The sequence below is a fragment of the Homalodisca vitripennis genome, chromosome 5, assembly GCF_021130785.1.
Source record: "Homalodisca vitripennis isolate AUS2020 chromosome 5, UT_GWSS_2.1, whole genome shotgun sequence".
NCBI lineage: Eukaryota > Metazoa > Arthropoda > Insecta > Hemiptera > Cicadellidae > Homalodisca > Homalodisca vitripennis.
In genome coordinates this window covers 66,561,879-66,584,971 of record NC_060211.1, presented here as the reverse complement: position 1 = coordinate 66,584,971, position 23,093 = coordinate 66,561,879, and the positions used below count along the sequence as shown (strand labels likewise).

The window sequence follows — 23,093 nt, the reverse complement described above, 5'->3', positions numbered from 1 at the left end:
CAAACATTTTGTCTTCTGATGCCTATCAGTTATAAAAATTTTACAAGGTACTAACTATTTTGCAATATTTATAAAAATTCCAATGGTACTTATTTCAACGAAATCCGTCAACGCATAAGCGAGCAATACCACTTTAAAGATATGATTACACAAGTTTCGAATTCCAAAAATGTCACAGTTGAGAGGCATCAGCTGTTTGTTGATATCTTTAAAGTGGTTGTGCTCACTAAGTGTTAACGGATATCTTTGAAAAAAGTACTGTTGGAATTTTTATAAGTATTGCAAAATAGTTAGCATTTTCTAAATGATTTATTACTGATGCAAAACAGCTGACACCTCTCAACTGACAAAATCTTTGTTGCTCCTGGCTTGTACAAGCATGCCTCAAAAGTGATCATACTCACCTATGCATTGGCGGGTGAGAAAAATACCGTTGTAATTGTAATAAAAATAGAAAAATAGTTTTTAACTTGTAAATTTTTTTAAACTATAATGTTTTATTTGTTATTTGACTTTAAAATTTTATATAGCTGCCATTTTTTTAATGTTAAAGCATATCAAACCAATATTTTTTAAAGTTTCCTTGTATTTAATAATACCTATGTGCAAAATTTGGTATATATAGCTTTACTAGTTCTCAAGAGAAATGAATTTTTATAAAAAATACAAAATGGTGGCTAGCAGCTACAACACATATTTCTACGAACTATGTTTAGGGGCCTTTTTTTGTTTGGAAGTACTAGCAGCCACAGACTTTTGTAACACCCTTTTGTGAACACTGTATATACAAGTAGTTAGTTACTTGACAAAACCGAAAGTTTAATCAAATTTTAGTAACTGCAATTTATTATTACATTCAATTTTAGTACCAATTCAAGTTGGTATTAATTTAATTATAAAATGTTAGCATGTGATTGTGTATAATAACTATGTCCCAGTGGCGTATATAGAAAAATATTTTGGGGGGGGCTCTGAAGTACCGGGGGGTCCGGGGGTCCTCCCCCGGGAAAATTTTGCCAATTTAAGTCTTAAAAACACAGGTTTTAAGGTTTTTGGCATGTATAAACGCTAAAATGGAAAGAATGAAAATCACTCTTTCGGAGAGATTTTTAAGTTTTTCATGGCGAGTTTCCTTCTTTTCGAGCAGGTTTCACTTTTCCATTTTAGCGTTATTATGTTTATATAGAAGGACCTGTATCCTTTGTATATTATTTTTGTATAAAATTAAAATTCAAAACTTAAGTGTCTGCTAGTTTGGTAGTTTTCAGTTGTTAAAATAGAAAATAATAGAGGCTATAAAGTCCTATTTTTAAAATCTTTGGTTTAAAATAGTTGTTATACAAAGAAATATATTGTCCTACGTATCTAAAACACAACACACCACAATATTATAAGTTTGAAAACTAATAAATGTTGACTATATACTATATTTATTTTAGCAATTGAAATTGTTATTTTAGTTTTTTTTTAAATTTTACCTTAATGAAATCAGAAATAGTAATTTCAGTATGCACACAATTCAAATATTTATATCGTTAAAAAACTAAAATCTCAAACAGCCTTCCAAGCTACAATAACCAGTTATTGTAGGCCTACTTTATGAACTGTTACAAGGGAAGAAAATGAAATATAGCTAAAAAGTATTCATGAAACACTGTTTATTGTCATTTTACAAAACAAAATCCAAATTTCTAGACTTCAGTGAAAATTGTTTTAAAACTTCCTCATCAGTTATGGTAATGTCTCTATGAATAGATAAAAGTGCAAGACCATTCAAACCTGTTTTCCGAAGTTGTGTTTCTCAGAAACGTTTTAAGTCTTCGGAGAGATGAAAAGCTCCTTTCTGCAGAAGCCACTGAAACGGGTAAAACCGCTAACAATTTCAAAATATTAAACATGTTTGGGAAATAGTCTTTATCACATTTTTTCAAGAGCAGAAATTGCAGTTTTTGGCAAACTTTCTTTTTCTTCACGATTCCACTTTTGTTTCCACAGTAGAAATTCACTTCGTACCTCATCTCTGAAAGATAGATATTTTTCATAAAACGTCAGGGCAGGGTTCCAGGGATGAAAATTCCGTTTTAATGCAGTGCTCAGGAAGAACATTCTGTAGTGAGTCGATTACTTCCCTGTGGTTTTTAAAACGCTCCTGAAGTGAACAGCAGAATCGTCAAGGTATGGTATATACACTACACGCCGGTAGTTATTCTTCCACGTTTGTATAAGGAGTATTGCAGCGATTAGTTTTGCTTGCGACATGTACGGGGGGTTTCCTCTTTGATACCTAATTTGTCAGTGCTTACTTTTAGCTCACTGAACAAAGCTGGAATGTCTCTTCTGCTTTGCTTCGCCTTTCCTTTACTAGTTCCAATACATTGGAAATCTGTTTGTTGGCTTGAGCAAGATCTATATCTTTCTTTTGGAGCATCTCTGAAAGGCGGATAGTCAAAGAAAGCAAGTTGTTCAAAATAAAAAGACATGCAACAAACTGAAAAACTGGTCACGGAGGGCAATTAGTGTGTGTGCTTTTACAGAAGCTTCTGCAGTCGATTCTTCTTCAATAGTTGATAGAGCGGTAATTATAGGCTCCAAAGCTTCTTTAAACATTATAACTGAATCGTGGCGTTGCACCCAGCGAGTCTCACACAGACATATAAGTTTTTTTTCTTTTCATCTCAGGGCAGCATTCAGAAATACTTGACTTAAGTATCGCAGTTCTCTTAGCTGACTTGTGAAAGAAACTACACACCTCACTGATGACACCCATACAATTCCTTATCATAGGGATTTTTGATGCATCAGATAGACATAAGTTAAGAGAGTGAGAGGAACAATGTGTGTATATGGCTGAGGGTACTTTTTCACTTATGTATGCTTGTACCCCCTCTGAACTGGCCACTCATGACAGAAGCCCCATCATATCCTTGACCACGTAAATTGTTTAAATCAAGTCCAAGACTGGTTAGACTTGACATTAATGTATTGGCTAAACCTTGACCTGTTACATCATACACGGGTACAAAAGCCAGAAAATCTTCTTCCTAATTTTTAAACAATTCCTCGTCAAAATATCGGACACAGAGGGAAAATTGTTCAATTTGGCTAATGTTGTTGTCTCATCTGCTAATACTGAATAAAATACAGATTTTCTCACGTTGGATACAATTTTTTGACTGTATTTGGGAACCAAAAATACCTATAATTTCCATTTTTGGATAACAGAACTAGTATACATAGTTTTGCCACCAACCAGTTTCTAGCTGTGTTTTAAGATTATTGTCCCCGTAATTAGCCCTGTACCTTAATAAAGAGCGAAAAATTACCATCATTTTGTATAGGCTCGTCAAGATCCACTCTTTCCACCATCACGATGCCCTCTAAGAGCAATTTGTTGCCTTCCACAAAATCTAATTGTCTGGATTATCGGTATAATTCTATTTTTGTTTTCCTGAACATTCATTTTTCTCTGCATGTTGATACTGTTTATCACACTTTCTGTTTTTCCATGTACTAAGGATTTTACGTCTTCAGCCATTAACATTGCAGTTTTATGATATTGTTTATTTTCATGTTGCATGAAAACCTCCCTAGCTTTCTTAAGCTTTGTAGTAAGTGGTTTTGATACTAATACTCCTAAACTCTGATGGTTTCCTTTCCCCACCTGTGTTGTGTGAGAAAAAAAAACACAATATTTACACAGGGCCCCTTCCTTTGCTTCCGAATAAGCTAACCATTTGAAGTCTTCCAACCACTTATATTGAAAACTTCTGTTATTTTCAACTTTAGGAAATTCGTAACTACGTTGAGGCTTCCAACAGTTTCTCAATAATTGAAAATTTTTCTCTTCATTTTGAAGTGAAAAGGAAGTTGAGGAGCAGTAATGACCAATATCATTGATATTGTGAACTAACAAAGTGTGATTACTCTCGTTAAGGTTATGTTCAAATTTCACCTGTGTGATCCTTGATCTCAACAACGCTGCCAGTTGATGTAGCACAAGTGGAGGGACTCGGTGTTATTTCAAACGATGTCTGCTCATCGATCTCAGACGAAACACGTTTTTTCTTCACGAAAAAAAGCTTGAATCGAAACTCTGTCTCTTCATTTTAAATGTTTAATGTAGCCTATGTACTTCACACGTAAACTGTCAACTATAAAGTAATCAGATCATGTTTAAATAACGCGACAACAAAACATATCACTTGATAACAGTCACTACAAATCACAGCACACATATGCATACAGCACTTAAAATGTCACCACGGGTGATACGCACTAGACAACAGCAGACAATGGCGTGGTAGTGCGGAATGAGGTCAGGTGTGGTGGGAGTGGGTGGGGGGTTGTAGGAGGAGGAGGGTTGCTAGCAGCGGGGCCGCGGCGACACGTCATCGTCATATACGCATTGCCTGGCGCTGGCACTACACGAGCGGGCCGATGCGACAGTCAGGAGCGTCAGGCTACCTCGCACTCTTTACAGTTGCAACGCTTATTTGCATGCTTACAAAATATTAGTAATTTCAACCTCTGAAAAAAATAAATATTGAATATTGTTAGGTATCATAATGTATTCTTAAAATTCCACTATAAACTATAATACTAATGTAGTTCGAAAGTATAGAAGCACAGCTTATTGAAAATAAAAATAAATTATCGTATATAAGTTATAATATTTTTTTTTGTGTTTCAAATTTCGGGGGGGGCTCGAGCCCCCTGAGCCCCCCCCTTATATACGCCCTTGCTATGTCCATTACATGTATGTCTAAAGACAAATAAATTAATGCTTAAAAAGAATTTTTTTAGTCTTATGAAATACATCTTCTATTTTAAAACATACTATGTTTTTAAATTCTAAGCAATCATAATATGATTGTCATATTATGTCAGTATATGATCTTTATTTTTTCCCAAAAAAAGGATGTGAAAATATGTTTTGCTTTTTGTATATTGTGGTAGTATGAATATTAATGCTCATGTTATGTTGATGGTAGTGTCTTTGTTTGAAATATTACTGTTTTTATGATTTAAAACTATTTTACAATTAATCTAAAAAACAACATTTCTAACAATGATTGCCTGAAATGAATGGTTAACCCTGCAACCTCTCAATAATCAGTAAACAATATTAACATATATAGCTACTTGGATTACAAAGACAGTACAGTGCTCAGGGTGGTCATTTTTGTCAATGACATCAATATGTTGGAATTAAGTATACAATGTCAATGAATTGAAATTAATTGAGGATGCCTTTAAACTGGTTCAGAAAAAGAGTCCTGGAGAGCACAAAATTTCTCTGTTGGAAATTTTGAACCGAAAATAAATAAGCTCTTTGAAGATTGAAAATAAATATTTCTTGTTACTAAAAAGGAACTTAGTAATTGAAATCAGCTAAAGTTGAAGCAGTAAAAATTAACAAATTACGTCTTACAGAACATATTGCTCCTGGCAAAGAAAGGCGACTCCTGCCGGAAACTGTGGACAGAGATGAAGTTGATGATCTAGATGACCCAAGAACTCCGGTCTGTTACTTCATTGTTGCTGGGAATGATGAGGGCTTCTTCAACATTGAGCCGCTTTCCCATGAAATCACTGTAAGTAGACATACACAGCTTTAGTGTTAGTTTTTGTTCTCATTAAATTCTACATTGTATTTACTACCTCTTTAACAATGCAGCATGTTTCAGCATTCTAAAATATTATGTGCATTAATATAGGTTTCATTTACATAGATTGAACATCAAACTGTGGTCAAAATAAATATCCTTACCTTGAATGCTGGGAATGACTGGACAGAAAGGTCTACATAATGGCAATGTAAAGAGGAGCTTGATGTGGACATCACATAAAGAGAGTTCTTGGTACACCACTATTTTTCATAGCGGAAGGTTGACCAGAACAACAAGCAGCAAATAGCGGGGTTTAAAGGGAACTTTATTTTAAGATGAAACTCATAAAAACCATGAGAGCAGAACCTTAGAGGAGTTGCTTTGGAACTGCTTATGGTAGAACACTAATAGTTGTGAGAGGTCATGGCTGAGTGAAGGAGAGTGCCATAATGCCATAATGCTGAGACGCAGAAGGAGAGTGTGGCTCACAAAATACAAATGGTTTACCATGAGAAAGGCTTTATCCAGGAATACACAGATGAGGGAAAGGTGATAATGTTGCTTTCCAATAGCTGTCACCATATCTTAGCAGCCACAAAACAATCACCCTAAATTGGTAGTACACCAATTTCATTGTAAAAATTTATTCACTTTAATATTGGCACCAATATGGTATTGTGAACACATCAGGTATGTAGGGAACTCTCACTCGTCAAAATTTGGATGGTATTAGTAATATACTATCTAATGACTCTATCTTGCAATTTGAATAAATGTTTATCGAAGCTGTTTACTTTTGTAGGTGGCTCAAGAACTTGACAGGGAAGAAGCTGAGATGCATTTGATCATGGTGAAAGCCAGTGAAGATTGTGTCACTCCCCCACAGACCAACAATAGCTACTTGGATTACAAAGACAGTACAGTGCTCAGGGTGGTCATTTTTGTCAATGACATCAACGATAACGCCCCTCAGTTCGTCAAGGAGGTGTTCACTGGAGGAGTAACCACTGATGCGGATTTTGGCAGTGAATTTATGCAAGTTCGAGTGAGTAAAAAGCTATCTTTTTGTTCAACAGTTATATTTTTGTTTCAGTCCAGCTTCAAAAAATAACAATCTTATTACCGTGTTATGATTATCACAATCTTAATGTTGTTTAGGCAATAGATGCAGATTTCGGCCGAAATGCAGAAATACAATACTATATGATTGGCCAAACTCAGATGACCTTGAGCGAAGGGATGGAAAATATTCAGCAGCCACCTTTCTTAGTGGATGTCAACTCTGGAATTGTGTCTCTCAACTTTGATCCTCAAAAGGGAATGAAAGGATACTTTGACTTTAAGGTATTATTCAGTCTACTAATTTTAATTAGTCTATTAACACAGATCTAGGTTGAAAAATTTCTACTTGTATATCTCATGTTTGATTAGTTACAAGGTTTTTATTCATAAGGCATACTTAGACTTGTTAATGAATAAATAATCTGTACGAGTGAAATTTGTCTCATAATTTAACATTATTATACATACATATTATAACAGTTAACATAATTTATTAACTTTTCAAATTGTGTGACATTTGTTGCAATATGTTATTTTTTAGTTCTTAATACTATGATATAGAGCAAATCTGTTATACAAATGTTCTATTATGTATTAAAAATACAAGTTTATAACTTGAAAATGTGTCCAGGTGGTCGCCAATGATACCGGTGGACTTTCTGATATGGCTAGAGTTTTCATCTACTTATTGCGAGAAGACCAAAGAGTGAGATTTGTGCTACGACAACATCCAGTAGAGCTGAGAGAAAAGATTGATGTTTTCAGAGAGTGAGTCATAAGATATATTAAAAAATACAATAGACAGTTGAACTGATTACATTTTGATATAAAAATATATTGTGATTATGCCTTTATATTTTAGTTCCTAATTTATTATTAATCAATTGAAAGACTTTCTTAACAAACATTCATAAAATACCATCATCTGCAATCTCCTGGACCAAGGAGGTACTTTTATGAAATGTACTATTGGTCCTGTTGGTTCATTATAAATTTAAATGTAGGTAAGTTGGGAGCAATAGGACTTATGATAATGTTCAATTGAGTGATAGATACTTGAAATGTCTGTTTGTTGATACATGCTTTTACTCTCTTCTACCTTTAATTTATCTTAAACTGTGTTTTTTTCTGAATGTACAGAGTACTGGGTAATGTGACTGGAGCCATAGTTAATGTAGACGAGGTGAAAGTGCATGAGACCATGGATGGCCGAGTGGACAAGACCCGATCTGACCTCTACCTGCATTTTGTAGACCGGTCAGACCACTCCATCATGGATGTCAGCCGGGTGTTACGGGTGGTTGACCAGAGCATAGAACATCTGGATTCACTGTTCAAGGTGAGATATGTTAAGACGCTTACTTACTGATTGTGGTTTTCAAATCAGGTTATAATTGTGCATTTGTCACTCACTTTACTCGTTCACTTCAAGACTACAAAAGCTGACCAGGCCAAATTTGGACAATGCTGCTTGAAGTCAAAATGTGAACACTATAACTGGAGTATTGCTAACGTATAACATGATAGCTCCCAGAGCTTACAGGAGCTGACTATGCTGTACAACCCGAGATGTAGATAAAATAGTGTTTGTTGTAACTTTTAGAAAGTTATTTTCAAATATATTTATGGGAGAATATTCCATCATCATTCCCCACATCAACATGTCTTTTCAAGTGGGTATTGTACAATATTTAATCTGGCTTCTATGTAGGCTGTTAGTCCTGTAGTTGAAAGTCAAAGGCAAGTTCATACCAAATATTTAGACTTCCAGAGGGCTTTTGATAATCTCCCCCCACCGTTTATTATTAAAGAAACTATCTGCTTTTGATTTCTCTGCAGAACTTGTTTTTGGATATAGTTACAATTCTAACATAGGCTTTTCAGAGTAAAGTTTTTGGTTGTGACATGTGACTGTTTCACTGTTCCCTCGTGAGTGCGACAGGGGTCGTCCTGGTCTACAACTCTTCTAAAGCAAAAAACAATCTTGGGTTTATTAAGTGGATTGAGACACACTTTCATACAAAAGAGAATTATACAAAAGAGCATACACTGTCTGATGCTGCATAAACCTCTTGTGGGATGAATCTTGAATATGTCTCTGTATCTGGACTAGGATAGGGGGTACACCAATGAATCTGTTGAGGCAGTTCAGAGAAGGTTGTTTTCTTTGATACTGAAAGTAAATTCTGTAAGGTTGTCAAAGTGGCATTGTGAGATTTTTATTGATCGAAATTCTTCTCAGTACTTTGACTGAGTTTCATGGATAAACTATTTTGTTAGACTTATTGTTCATAACAGTTAACAGGTTCAATATCAAAATCGTGCTAACCAGAGACACTGTATTGAGGGCTTCAACGGTTCTATTATCCCCGGTTTCCGGTTTCTCACCCCCTTTTTGGAGTGGATGCAGCAATACTGCTAAAACATAGAAAAATATAAAAATAGCAAAAACAGCAAAAAACATTAGCATAATATATTATATCCATAGTAGTATCAGTATTTAAAGGTGTTTGCATATCGTTGTCTATTAAAAACCTATGTACTGAGATAGCATTTAACGTCATTGTAATTATCTTCTTCTCTGCCAGTTGGATTTCATGTGCAGGCTTTCATTGTTATATTTGTCTGCAATTTTCCATATAATAGTATGTAGTAAGTATGCTAGTTTGATATAACATATTCTTTTCTACAGTTCTTTTGTATTCTGTTAGTCATCGAACTTGACGTTCAATAGAAATATTGACACTGTTTTCCATGGTTTCTGTTAGAGTAAATGAATGTAATGTGCTAAGCAATTGTTGTATATGAATACTTATAAATTATTGCTTTAGTTTTTTTATAAACAATTGTTTTACAATAATTGTAGTTTTCTTGTGCATTAGACTTTTAAAAAACCAAATGTGTAAATTAAAAAAATATTATTACCACAGCGTTGTTCAAATTGTAGATCTTGATACGTTTTCCAGATATGTCACTGCTATGATGTATTAAATTTCATTGATGATAGATTAATATTTCATTATAACATGGCAAGATAGATTTCTAGAGGCTAAGAAGGAAACTCTCATCTTGAGAGTAATTACTGTCAAAAAGCATTTTGAAATAATAATAAACTAATAAAATAATAATATTTTTATAAAAAGGGAAACTTGGAGTTTGTTGCCATTGTTCCCGAGAGATTCTATAGTAAAATAGGATTATTCTTCACTTTGATACCATTATCCAACCTACACAATACTCATTATCTATAAAAGGACTACAAAATATAAAGACTATTCCAGTATAATCTATTAAAAATGTAATATTTAAGTAAGGCAATATGACTGTACTGTTTGCAAATATTGATTATCAAATACCTAGCAAGAAATAAATCTTTAAAAAGTAATAAGATTTAACAGAACATACTGTTTTTATAATAATTATGTCTTTTAAAAAAGTAACAAAATAAATTACCCCAGAATGGTTAGCTTTATAACAAAGCACAATCCGTAAGCATTTACAAATTTCACAACTTATTTGATTTAATTTTAATGTTTTAGTTATGTTCGTAAAAATAAATCATTTTATAGTTTATTATGTTAAGAAAACAATGTTATACTAACAATGTAACAATTTTAAATCAATAACTGTAGTATGTAATATAGGACTCTATAATTATCAATAGGTTTCCTTGAAATTGAATTAAGTGTTTCTCATTGCCCCTTAGGAGTTTAACGTTCTGGACACCCAGGCAGCTGAAGCGGTGGCATTGGTCCATGCCCGCACTCCTGACAGTGTTGTATGGCTCTGGTTGGTTGGCACCACTGTGTTCCTGGGTCTCATGTTGGTAGTGGTCATCTCAATCTGCTTGTCACAGCGAGCCTCATACAAGCGACAACTCAAAGCAGCTACAATTACTGCATTTGGTAAGTAAGCTACTTCAGCCGTGGCGTCAGAACTATCTATTAGTTTTGGAAAGCAAACCATCTTTTTTATTGCCAATTTTGTACTTATATTTATTTAATTTAAACCCACTTGTCTTTAAAGTGAAGTTCTTACTAACAAACATTTTATAAAATACAAGGATGTAGCAAAACAATGACATTTTCAAGTGAAATACACTGTAAAGTATAAATGTCAATTAATTACATGTTTCAAAACCAATAACTTGCTAAATACATTCTAAAATTAACATAATTTAAAATTAACAGGTTCTAAAAAAGGAAAATGCCTTAAAGTGATGAAGATTCATAATTTAAGGGCTCAATCAATCCCTTGCTATTACTTTGTATACTACATTTTTCATTCACTTAGGACAAGAAGTTAAGGAAACTCCTCATTGTACTTTGTCCTAAAAGTACCTTTACACTTGCTTCTGGAGTGTTAGAGGCTAGCACTGTTCCACCCTCTTCCAGTTAAAATGTACAGGGGTAGGTACTCATTCATGTTTAGCAACGGTCTTTAAACCTAAGGGAGCTCCACACACTCCAACAGACATCCCCTGCAGTAATCTATCGATCAGCCCTGTTACCACAATATCTCAACATCTGCGATTAGCCATGTACAGATTCTGAACATTCATGGAGTTGCCTAGATGTAAGTGACAGATCGGATATTGCTATATGTAGTGTATATTCTATTGGAAGTTATAACCAGTCAGAAGTGAATCCCACTGGGAGAAAGCATTGGTTTTATAAACATTATTTCAATATCATAGTAAAAATGTGGGTAAAGTTTGATGGAGACACCAAAGTTTGTAATTATCTAGGTGTATTAGTGCCAAAAGTCTCAAAACACTAGCTTTCTTAAACATTACCTAACTGTAATGCTATAAGATTCGTATACTCTCAGGATAAATCTTCAGTTAAAACAAATATTACCATTCTCTGTAATGTTTGGGATTACATTTATCAATAGCATATTCATATAGTGAAAATGATTTGTTAAAATCACCCTCAGTGTAAAATCAAATTATAGAACTGGTTGGTGAAGGTTTAAAACAAGTCTACTGATCATTCTTCATAACATTTTAAATGTTAATTTTCAAACTTTAACTTGCTCCAGTTCTGTTTTAATTTACTGTAGTACTATCCAAGTCCGGTAGAGAAAAATATGAAACCATCCTTGGCGTAGGAGCAGAGGAGGCTAGATCTACTCCAGTCTCTTCCAATCAAAGCGAGTACATTATTCAATCATGTTTATTATAATTACCAACTTTAAAAAATCAGGGAGCTCCACCCTCTCCTACAGTCAATCTCCGCAGTAAGCAGAACTATCGATCAACCATTTTATACAAATATCTTGACATTTGCGATTAGTGATATGTCACTTCCAAGGGATTGTCCAGATGTAAGTGATGCATAAGTTTTTGCTGTACCCAGTGTAGGTTCAACACGAAAGTATAACCCAGCCAGAAGTAAAACCTCTTGAGGATTATATTGGTTACTACTTAATTAAAAAGAGTACGTGCTTAATTTCTTGGAAAGTTCGTTAGGTGCATCATCTTATTTCTTTTGTTTTACTTAGTGTTTTACCATGGTATTTAGCACTTTTTTATTTACAAAACAAAGAAACTTGTGTAAAATATATGCTTTTAGTATTAAGTAAGATAAAACCAAATGGACAACAATATGGAAATACTGAAAACATTTGGGTCATATGATTTTGGGATAATAAATATACAGCTATAACTAGCGAATGTGTACTAGCAGGATCAGCAGACTCGGACATGACACGAGTAACTGGATCAGGACCAGGACGTTTGCCCAACACCAATCTTCACAGCACTGAAGGCTCAAACCCTATCTGGATGCAGGCCTACGAGAACGAGTGGTACAAGGAGGACGACTCCATGAGGTATTCATATCTTGTAAAAACAGTTGACGATCAATTTTGCAGTAACAGTTTTATTTCTTATTTTAATGATTTTCAATGTTTGGTTTCATTATATGATATTAGCAAGACTGAAAATCATTTGCTAAATCCCTTGCAAATTTTGAAACATTGGAACATTTTGTTTACTGCTACAACCTTGAATTATCAGACACATTAGATTCAAGTTACATTAGTTTTGAATGTTAATGTGGAAAAATTCAAAGTAAAATTTTCAAAAATATTTTTTAACTAATTTTTTCTACGGCCAGATCTGTGTGTTTATTCTGAGCAGCTTTCCATTGATGTAACTAGGATTTGGCTTTGGGAGGGCATGAATCTGACTAAAGCCGAATTAGCACACTGCATGGGGGGTATGGAATAAATATAAATAAATAAAAAATTAAATATATAGGCCTAATTCAAAGTAAAACTCTCCAATGGTGTATTTCAAAACAAGTTGTATATTTTATATATATATATATATATATATATATATATATATATATATATATATATATATATATATACAAAATGTTTTAAGGCTTTATGAATGGCGGAATGAGGTTTTGTCCCCATCATTTGTTACGCCAAGAAATTTTACTTTATAGTACAATGGCCTTGGCTATAAAAGGTAATTTAATAAGGATTAAAACTATTAAAATAGTAAAACCAACTTATCTTACAAAACTCGAAGAGAAAGTTGTAATTGACATATTATTCTAAAATGCTTTTGATGCAGTTCTATAGACTACACTATCTCTTCTTATCTGTTCTACTGAGACTATGATACCCCTAATACCATGAAGGCAGGTTGTCACATTTTAAACATTAATACATGTCCCTCTCTGCAATGCCATAGTGCATGTAAAACTATATACATTTATAAACTTTTAAAATGAAGTGATATCCGTATTTATAGGTCTTAGTTTATTATTGACAATCATCTATAAAATCTACTTAATTTTTGCTTCATTATCATACAGCAGTTACTGCTGTTGCTATGATTTGTTACATTAGTAAATTTATAAAAATCTCAGTGATTAATATTCAGTATAGATAAATCTGATGAAATAGTATTTGATGAGGAACTCTGAATGTGGTGGATGACATATATCGCAGTTTCCTGTTTCAGTCAAACGTCTGAGAGAGACTCGCTAGATGAAAACGCAGTTGTTAGTGTCCAGACTCAAGATGGAGGAGCCAATTCTTCCTGTAACAGGTGAGTTGAGGCCATTGACAAATAACTGCTGGATTATTTTCTGACATAATGCAGTGTGAACAGCTAACCCCTTGAAGAAGCATTTATTGAGGTATCTGCAGTATCGGTAGCTGCATTTAAATTGGGCTATAATGCAACACTTTGGTTAAAGCTTTCTAAAACAAAATCCATAAAAGATAGACCATTGATATTTTACCAGTGTCTTTACAGCAAAATCTTTGTTGATTATAGTAAATAATATATTTGTAATATAATGATTAATTAGACAAATTGTTAATATTGTAAATATTTTTATATCATTAAAAACAAATTAGAAAATAAACGTTTTTATGATTTTTAGTAACTAACTTTAACATACTTTACACAAAATATTATAATGCTTTTTACATAAATAAAAATTGTCATGCATGAATCTATAATTAAAATAAAATAAAGGCACATATTGAGGTAATGTTTAAAAAAATTTTCTAGACGTTTACTTAAACTTCTTGTTTTGTAGTAAACTCATACTTTTTTTATTCAGTGCACACCATTTACTATAAATTAAACGTAGGCCTACTGCACAATTGAAAAATAATTCAAACAACCTTCACATTGACGTTCAAGTTCTTCATCCTCGCACAAACTATGAGTCAGCAAATGCTTTTTTCGCAAGTGAAATAATTACGTCTTGCACACTTCCATCTCTATCACTGATACTAGAATTGTACCCGTAATCACTGTCTAAGTCTAATAACAAACCAATAACAGAAACCGCAGTTTTTTTACATCCATTACATTCAATTTTACAACTAAACAAGAACAAACAAGTCATAATCTTGCATTTAGCAGCTGACAAACAATAATGAAATGATCCAACAAACAGGTGGTCATTTTCACTACTGCCAGTAAAAGAATAAAATGTATTATCTTCTTAGTAAAGAGCCCAGTAGAGCATGGCAACGATATCTGTTGGATATTTTCAGAACTACAACCGCTTATAACAATAATGAGTAAACAATAAAGATAGACAACGTAACCAATGTGTGGTTTAACACTTAGTCCGGGCTGTTTTGCGTGTAACCAACGCCTTCCCTAATGGGTGACATCTCGCCCTCTTTGTAGTGTTATACATCCTTTTCAGAGTTGAATGACTCCATACCAAAGTAATCCGTAATGTTGAGACAAGAGATGAACTGAAAACATTTATAAAAGAGAGGCTGATCCCATTTTTAGCTCTACTATGCCGTGTACAAAGAACTCCAGATAAAATAGGTTCTGTTCTGCTTCATTTTACATCCTTATTAATATTTTAAGAGTGTCTTTAGAAATGGTAGTAAAGATGTAATATGAAATTTAAATTCAGTAAATTTTTGCACTGGGATGCGTGTTGAAATTTTTGCTCAGAGTGGTTTATGGTCAAAACGATAGCAATTTGAATGATAAATATAAAATTATATACTTGAGCGTAATAGGAAAGGAATATAGGGAAAGAGTATAGTGAGTTTGAATTCTAAGATAAATAAGCATAATGTCAATAGTATTTGATAATGTACAGAGTGTATCAAAACTCTCATTACAAGATTTAGGATATCAATCTATTGGTGTATCTCATTTTGTTCCTAGTCTTCTGTACGTATGGGGTTTTTATATAAAAGGTCATCATTTTACCAACTAATAAACCAACTTTAACCAAATTGTAGTAAACTCTATGTTGACAGGATGTATCAATAAAAAAATTCGATCGAATTTTAATAATTAGGGCCATTTAATTATTTAAACAAAATTACTGTATCTAAAAAATTTCTAATTTAAAAAAAAAATGGGGATAGTAACATTTTGTAGAAAATTTATTAACAAATTAACTAATATTTCAATGGTTGAAATTAGAAAAAAATAACTCATTTATTGAAAGTTTAATCAGGTTCATGTATGTTCATTTTCAAGTTTCTTCACCAATAAAGTTGAACAATGGAACAAATCACAGCCAACATACTCTTTTGAATGTATTAATTAATGTGTTACAGTCAAACCAACATAATAAAACCAGAACGCCGAACTGTCAAGGAACAAAACGATCTGAATAGCAAAAGCGGTGTGTACCATCAGAACCTCTATCAGCACCTGGACAAGCTCAGCAACCCTCTCATAGCAAAAAAGTTGGAAACAACAGAGCTATAGAAATAGGTTCTTTACTTTTTTAAGCTTCCTTTGATCTCTTCTAGATTTTAGAACCTGTTTAGTACATTCCTGTCATTTGTGTAATTTATACCCAATGCTGTAATGTTTGTTTATTTGTGTGAACTTTTAAATTTTATTAGCTAGATACTGTACATATAAAAGTTATCCTCCATAAGAAATATGTGATGAAAAACTCATTAACTTCTGAAATTAGTAAAACAAGATTAATAGATAATTGCATCAAGACATGCTAAAAGATGCTGCTAAGAAAAATTTAGTGGACATCAGTTTGATTGGTTGCTATACATTTAATGTTTTTTGGTTGTGGAAAACTCTCATATTTGGTAGGCATACTGGAAAGTATTGAAAGTTTCCAGTTTTAAGAAAAACAAACTTTGGCAAAGTTATGTCTTAGTTAGAAGGAAATTATTCTAACAGACCTAAAATGTTTTTTTACTGTAAATGTGTGCTATAAAATGAAATTAAAAGGACACTTACAATAACTACTAATGGCTCTTGCAAAAATGTACACATGACAAAATTGGATATGTCACATCTCCTCCTACTTTTACAAATGTTGATCAACTTGGAGTAAGTTATAACCTAATGAACATGGAGTTCTTTATGTGATTGTATATTTAAATCTTAAATTGTTTTGAATCCATTAAACACATCTTTACCTTTTTTAAAGTGTCATGTCCTGACATATTTTGAGTACATTCAATTTGTACTGTAGTTACAAAAAATCACTGTTCACACAAAAAATTGAATCCAAAACTCTGAAATTATATTTATATAAAGATATATTCAATTCTTAGATAAAAAAACCAAGTTTGTTTGAGTCTCCAATGTTTATTCACTCTTTTTCCATTTTCCTTTCTTTACTAAATATTTATAAATTGTTTATATGATATGACGTATTTCTTATTTATACATATCATACAACTAATGTTAATTTTGATATTTTAGCCAACATAGTAAATTATTTATTATTTTGAAAATAAGAGTTTAAAGTACAAATAATGTATTACAGTAAAAATAACTTCATTGATTTATAAAGGTTCAATTAAGTTTTGTTAATGTGAAGTTCACATGTAAAATTTTAATACAAATCAGAGTTGATTAAAAAATGTAAACTAATTATGTACTATTATACTAATAAACAAGTACTAGCCAATAGCAAATGGTTCGTTAATTGCAATTTGAGTCTTAACAGTATATAAAGTTGGTTTTAAACATAAGTACTGTACTGAACCTAATGTAAATTATGTATTGATTTAGATTAGGTGTCTAATTTCTATATTTATCTGTGATCAGAGAAATCTATTCTCTATTATTATTATTAAATATCGTATAAAGTGTGCAATGTATGTAAATATTAGTGTTTATTTTTAGCATATTATTGTGTTTAATTTACAACGAAAGTATGTGCTTAAGAGCTTTATAAAATATAATTAGTGTAAGTGATAATATCGAGTGTTTCATGAACATTTGTGTGTATTTTTATACTTGAAGCTTATATATTTTTTGTATTTAATAAATATAATTGTAAATATTTTATGAAAATAAACTTTGCCTAAATATTGTTTTCTGATTTCCTTATGTTTTACAGACATAATTATCAATAAATTATCAATCTGATACTCTTATATCAGGTGTATAAAAAGTATTCTCCTATCTTACCTTTCGAATAGTTGAGAGTTTTTAATGTTCCCTTTGATGACATGTAATAACATTATTTGAGGACATTTTTGAAGGACTTAAAAATTACCATCTCTCTCTAAAAATGAGAATGGTGAGTATACATTGTAATATTTTAAAATGGAACAGCCCATTGAGTAATATACCTCATATTAATTCTTTAGAGGCCTGTGCTGGAGGCTGCTGCCCTGAACACCTGGCACTACCCACAATTACCAAGACCTATTTGTACACTTGTACAATGCTTTACACTTCGCTCTGTATTGCCTTTAGATTTTATGTAAATAAAATGATCTTTTGCTTTTATATAGCACTTTAGATTGGCTATCGATTAGCATAAATTAAAAGTGCATTATGTATATAATGTATTTGGTAATTGCAAAGAAATGTAGGTAATTCTGAGCAGTTACTTGGTCAACCCCAAACTTTTTAATATATTACTATGATAATCTAGAGATGTATGTGAAATAAAAAAAAAACATAATTTAGGCCCCGGAAAGTTAACGTAAATGAAAAATAATACTGAAATGAGCAGAATATTGATCCAAAGGAACAATGTTTTTCTTAAATTTCGAGCTACAAATTAATTAGTTGTTATCGAGTTGATACGAGTGCCTCCGGCCATCAGCGCGGTGCGTTGCAAAACGCCGTGTTCGTACAAAAAACGTTTTAATTTTTCTTGATCTTCACTTGAAACCGTGAAACTATTGTAAGTAACGTGTTCTCACACCCATCACGTAAAAAAGGATTATTGAAGGAACCACTAGCCATAACGGTACTGTCACAACTGGCCTTCCCGCAAGCCACTGTTATCGCGTTGACTTTGAACCTTCTTATCACTTGGCAACCTGTAGGACGGCCTTGCAGGGCTTGAATTATATGTTTCTTGCTTTCTCAGAACATCCTTATGACCGTAGTAAAATATAAAAAAGTTTGGGCTTGCCCAAGTAATTGCTCAGAATTACCGAAATGTATAATTATAAAATAATCACTTGAGACCAATACAATATCTGTTAAAAATATTTTTACTCATTGGGAATATTTTTAATTGTTAAAGTGGTTATGTCTTACAGCATTACAAAATTACAGAAATTTTTTAAAGTAGATTGACAAGAAATTCTTGTAATAAGCATGAAGTACAAAAAAAAAGAGTAGCATAACTAAAAACCTACAGCTGTGTCAATGTCATTCGTGGTACCAACTTTAAAATTGATAAGGTAGTTATTTACTTCAAAACAAACTTTAAAAGGTTGTAAATAAAGTTTAAAATAATATTTTTCTTAAACGGTTCATCAATCAGAAGTTGTCTGTTTTACCTTGAACCTTGGTGGTCTGGTCAATTAGACGTTGGTATCCAAAGAATTAAAAGTAAAAAAAAAAGGTAAAGAATGTCTTATTTTATCAGGCGAAGTTAGGGCTAAGAAGCCCTCTCTAACACAACCTGGGGACCAACGGGGGTCTTTTTCGTTTAAGGGCCAGCACCTTACAAACATACTATACCTGATTGACATTTAATCGTTTTTTTTTTTTGTTTTATTAGTTCGTAGGGCAGTAGTCCAGGTACTAATTATAGTATAAACTCATCTTATCTTATCAGTGATAAACGCGCGCCGCTTATCTTTTGCCTGTAATGAAACCTGTGTTAGTTCTGAGTTTTGAGAGAGTGGTGAGTTGATCTGGGCTTGGACTTTGCAAGCTCGAGTTAATTTTTTTTTTCTAAAAGAGCAAGCAGCGCAAAGCGCTGCGCAGCGGGTAAGCATCGCGTGATCTGAGTTTTGAATAGGCAGGATAAGGTCTTTTGTGCTGGCCCTTAAACGAAAAAGACCTACCAACGGCTTAAAGGTAACTTCCGAACCACCACCAATGGCCGGGTAGGCGGCCCGCTTGCAAGGACAGGATCGCTCAGCGGTCACCGATCCAAACAGCGGCCACGCTCGACGTTGCTTGATCTGGTTATCTTGCGATAACCGCCGTACCCGCTACACTGCGCCATTGGCAAAAGTCTTGATGAATAAAAATAAAAAACAATAAGGTACATCCAGAGTACTTTTCTTAATAGTAGCTAATATTTTAACAAAGGTAAAATTCTAACTATAGTTAGATGCAATATTATTTGATGAAGTCAACTTTGGACAGATTGGTAAAAAATTGGTTTGTTGTATTTTTGTGACATTGGATTTGCTTCATGAAGATTCATAATTTTAGATTTTAATCAGTGGATCATGCTATTTAAAAATGTTTACTTGCCCCATACCCTCATTTTGGGAAAGTGGGGAGTAATTAAAAAACTGTCAGAAACATTTAGGTAATGTTGTTACATGTTCCCAATACAGAGATTATTGAAAGTGTCAAAAACTCAAAAGATAACGTGGATTGGTGGAACTTTCAAGACATCCATCATATACTTGTATTAAAGTCAATGAATAAAGAACAATTTCAATGAGTGAATAAGAGGTATAACCTTGTTGACAATACAGATTGATCTTTCTTAACAAGTTTCATGAATAGCCCAATATGTCAACCAAGGGTGTCCTACAGTTTTACATGGAGTCATCTTCGCAACATCCATTCACCACTTTAAAATGTTCTGGGCACCCTCCAAAGGGTACATGTCACCAAATGAGTTGGTGGCAAGAACCAATAAGTTCGTTAGACATATGGAATTTTTCACTACAACATAACCTCAAACCATTCTCAATACATTTTTCCCTGTAGTGGATAACAGGACCACGTTTAACTATGTAACTCAGTCTAAACTGTGTACTAACTAAATAACTACTAATTGTGGAGTGAATATCAAACCATTACAATTAATTGTGACCAAACAATCATTTTAATTAAAGCTTTCCAAAAATCATGTAATCAGTTCATTAATTTAAACTGATCAAAACAAGTACTAACTTCGGATAAAACGTGGCATCCAGAAACGTGTTATTTCTGCAGGTATTGGTGTTGGACGTTAAGTTAGTATTCAATTAGAACAATAGGTTTTCCTTACATTATAAAATATTCATTCCAGCATTGTGAAAGCTTAGGAACTTCATAAATAATGCAGTAAATTGTTTCTCTAACAAGGTAACTTCACTTTATTCTTCAGTGGCTAAAAGCAACTTTTCTCTCCAAATAATTAATGGATTTACACTGTTAAAGTTTCAAGCCTTTGTCAATTGTTTACTTACTTTTTATAAGTGAATGTTCCTTTGCCCTTAGGAAGCTGTTATTTATTTTACCTTCATTATATAAAAAAGTCTCTTACAGCACCATTAAAAGCAAAGTAGATTTCGTATGTGACTTTCATCTCAAATATTTTAAAAGATATTGCACAACACTGATTTTTTTAACAACTCTTTAATGGTTGGCTTACTATTATACTCATAAACGCCTTCAAACAAGTAAAACCTCCATAATTGTGAAACTTTACAACATTTAATTATTTTAACCATATTAAGAAATTTCTGAAAACATGGATTTAGTTTGATTGCACTCAGTTATAAATTGTGTTAGTAAATATAACCACTTATGTCAAACGTTATTATATACTTATGAAAATGTGTTACTATAACAGTCTGGAAACCTTTCAAGATATTAAAAAATTGAATAAACAACAGTAGCCTAGTTGTAAATGAATTGATTCTTATCAAACCCTTCATTTTATATTATTTAAAATTTAGGGTCTTTGTAACCCCTTTAAGTTTAGTTTATCTTCAGCCACAATGAAAACCTAGCAGTTCACAAGATGCTCATTACATAAAATAAATGTTTAACCTGTATTATAGGTTTAAACTTTTTCTCGAGTTGCTCTGAATATGAACAAAACAAAACTTCTTGTTTTGTTTTTCAATAATACTTTCTGTTGATTACGTCATGTTCTTAAAAATATGGGTGGGCCCGGGCCCACCCGCTAAAGCCGCCACTGGATGAGGAGAATATGATAAGGCCCTTACCTCTCACAAATAGTCTACCCCTCTCGCGGCTCGAGCGAGAACTAGCTCGGCTCTCTTCAAAGTCCACTCTCCACTGGTAGAGACCATACAAATTCGGTTAAATATACTGACTGTAACAGTATGAAGTTTGGCGTGAACAGTACCACGTGATATGTACCTGTGAATGTAGGAAGGGTAGTTAGTGACATATGCATCCGCGGTTCGCGCCAGGGTCGGCGAAACGTTTACTACGTAGTTCACCAATTTGGCATCCATCTTGCACCATCATGCTAACCAATATAATAATTATAACTACATGTCACGTAAACGCAGTATGGTACAACTAAACGTATTATACCATTAATAATAGTTAACTATTAATTTAAATTAGAAATTAAATTATGCTACTAATAATAATGAATTAAAACAAAAATTCACTTGCTCCATCGGGACTTGATCCAGGATCTCTCACTTGTCGGGTGAGCGTGCTACCATTAAACCACATGGCTCTTACTTTTTACTATTTAATTATTTTGTAATTGACCGTTTATATCGCAAACGTGTTTAAATAACCAAATTAAGACATGATCGGAAGACCATATAGGCCTAACTACCAAACGACACACACCTACTACTACTAGTATACAACGCACACAGCCTACTCTTTATAATTCAATCTTTATTGAAATTAAATTAAGCTATTGCTGATTATACACATGCAATAAATGAAAACAAACTTACCTTTGAAGAATCTTGCCAACTTAATATTTATGTATCTCTAAAGTTATGTCATTTACTATTGTAAATTAAGTATAATAATGCATAAACCTAAGTAATACATTTGTATGGCCAAACACAGTCAAATTTTAAGTTTCTTTATTATATAAAATTAAAAATAATTTTCCACTATATGTGAACTTTATTAAGAATTTGCGTAGATAATTTTAAATAAATTTATAAACATTTTGTTTTCTAATGCGACAAACAAATAACGACTAAATTATGTGTTTTGTGCAGGCTCGGCTAATATACAAACTAACAATACTGTTACATTAGAATTAACTTAAACTTTAATATTAACAATAATGAATGTACTCAGCATGTGTTCAGGATCTCAACAACTTGAACATATGTGTTTGTCAGGTCTCAACTTAGCTAGCAGACTAACTTAGATTGCTTGTGCCTGGCTCAGTGGTTTGTCCTCCTATCATACAGTATGATATTCTATCCATCTGATCAGGATCTCAGCAAGTTTGACATTCGTGTATTTGTCAGGTCTCACCTCAACAGCCTAACTTATCTAGCAGGCTAACTTAGATTGCTTGTGCCTGGCTCAGTGGTTTGTCCTCCTATCATACAGTATGATGTTCTATCCATCTGATCAGGATCTCAGCAAGTTTGACATTCGTGTATTTGTCAGGTCTCACCTCAACAGCCTAACTTAGATTAGCAGATTAACTTAGATTGGTTGGGCCTTACTCAGTAGTTTATACGTCCACCAATCAGCTGGAAAGTCGGACGTGCGACTCGTTAGAGAATTTGACGACACTGTTGATCAGGCCCTAT

General features: G+C 33.0%; 1 protein-coding gene across 3 annotated transcripts in view; it reads left to right on the top strand.

The window, feature by feature from the left end:
* Window positions 1–16,147, top strand: part of LOC124362311 (cadherin-23) — a 148,051-nt gene extending 131,904 nt beyond the window's left edge. Inside the window, exons 27-35 of one of the 3 annotated variants that reach the window (XR_006922453.1) lie at window positions 5,434–5,594; window positions 6,412–6,654; window positions 6,768–6,953; window positions 7,303–7,439; window positions 7,812–8,010; window positions 10,378–10,576; window positions 12,359–12,506; window positions 13,644–13,743; window positions 15,750–15,880. Coding sequence is in view for 2 of the 3 variants with exons in the window: in XM_046816705.1 (XP_046672661.1) it covers window positions 5,434–5,594; window positions 6,412–6,654; window positions 6,768–6,953; window positions 7,303–7,439; window positions 7,812–8,010; window positions 10,378–10,576; window positions 12,359–12,506; window positions 13,657–13,743; window positions 15,750–15,903 (1,514 nt within the window). In the remaining variant the exon portion in view is untranslated. Of the gene's footprint in view, window positions 1–5,433; window positions 5,595–6,411; window positions 6,655–6,767; window positions 6,954–7,302; window positions 7,440–7,811; window positions 8,011–10,377; window positions 10,577–12,358; window positions 12,507–13,643; window positions 13,744–15,749 lie in introns of all 3 variants that reach the window. The other 2 variants (XM_046816706.1, XM_046816705.1) reach the window with 2 other exon arrangements.
* The last annotated feature ends 6,946 nt before the right edge of the window (window positions 16,148–23,093 follow it).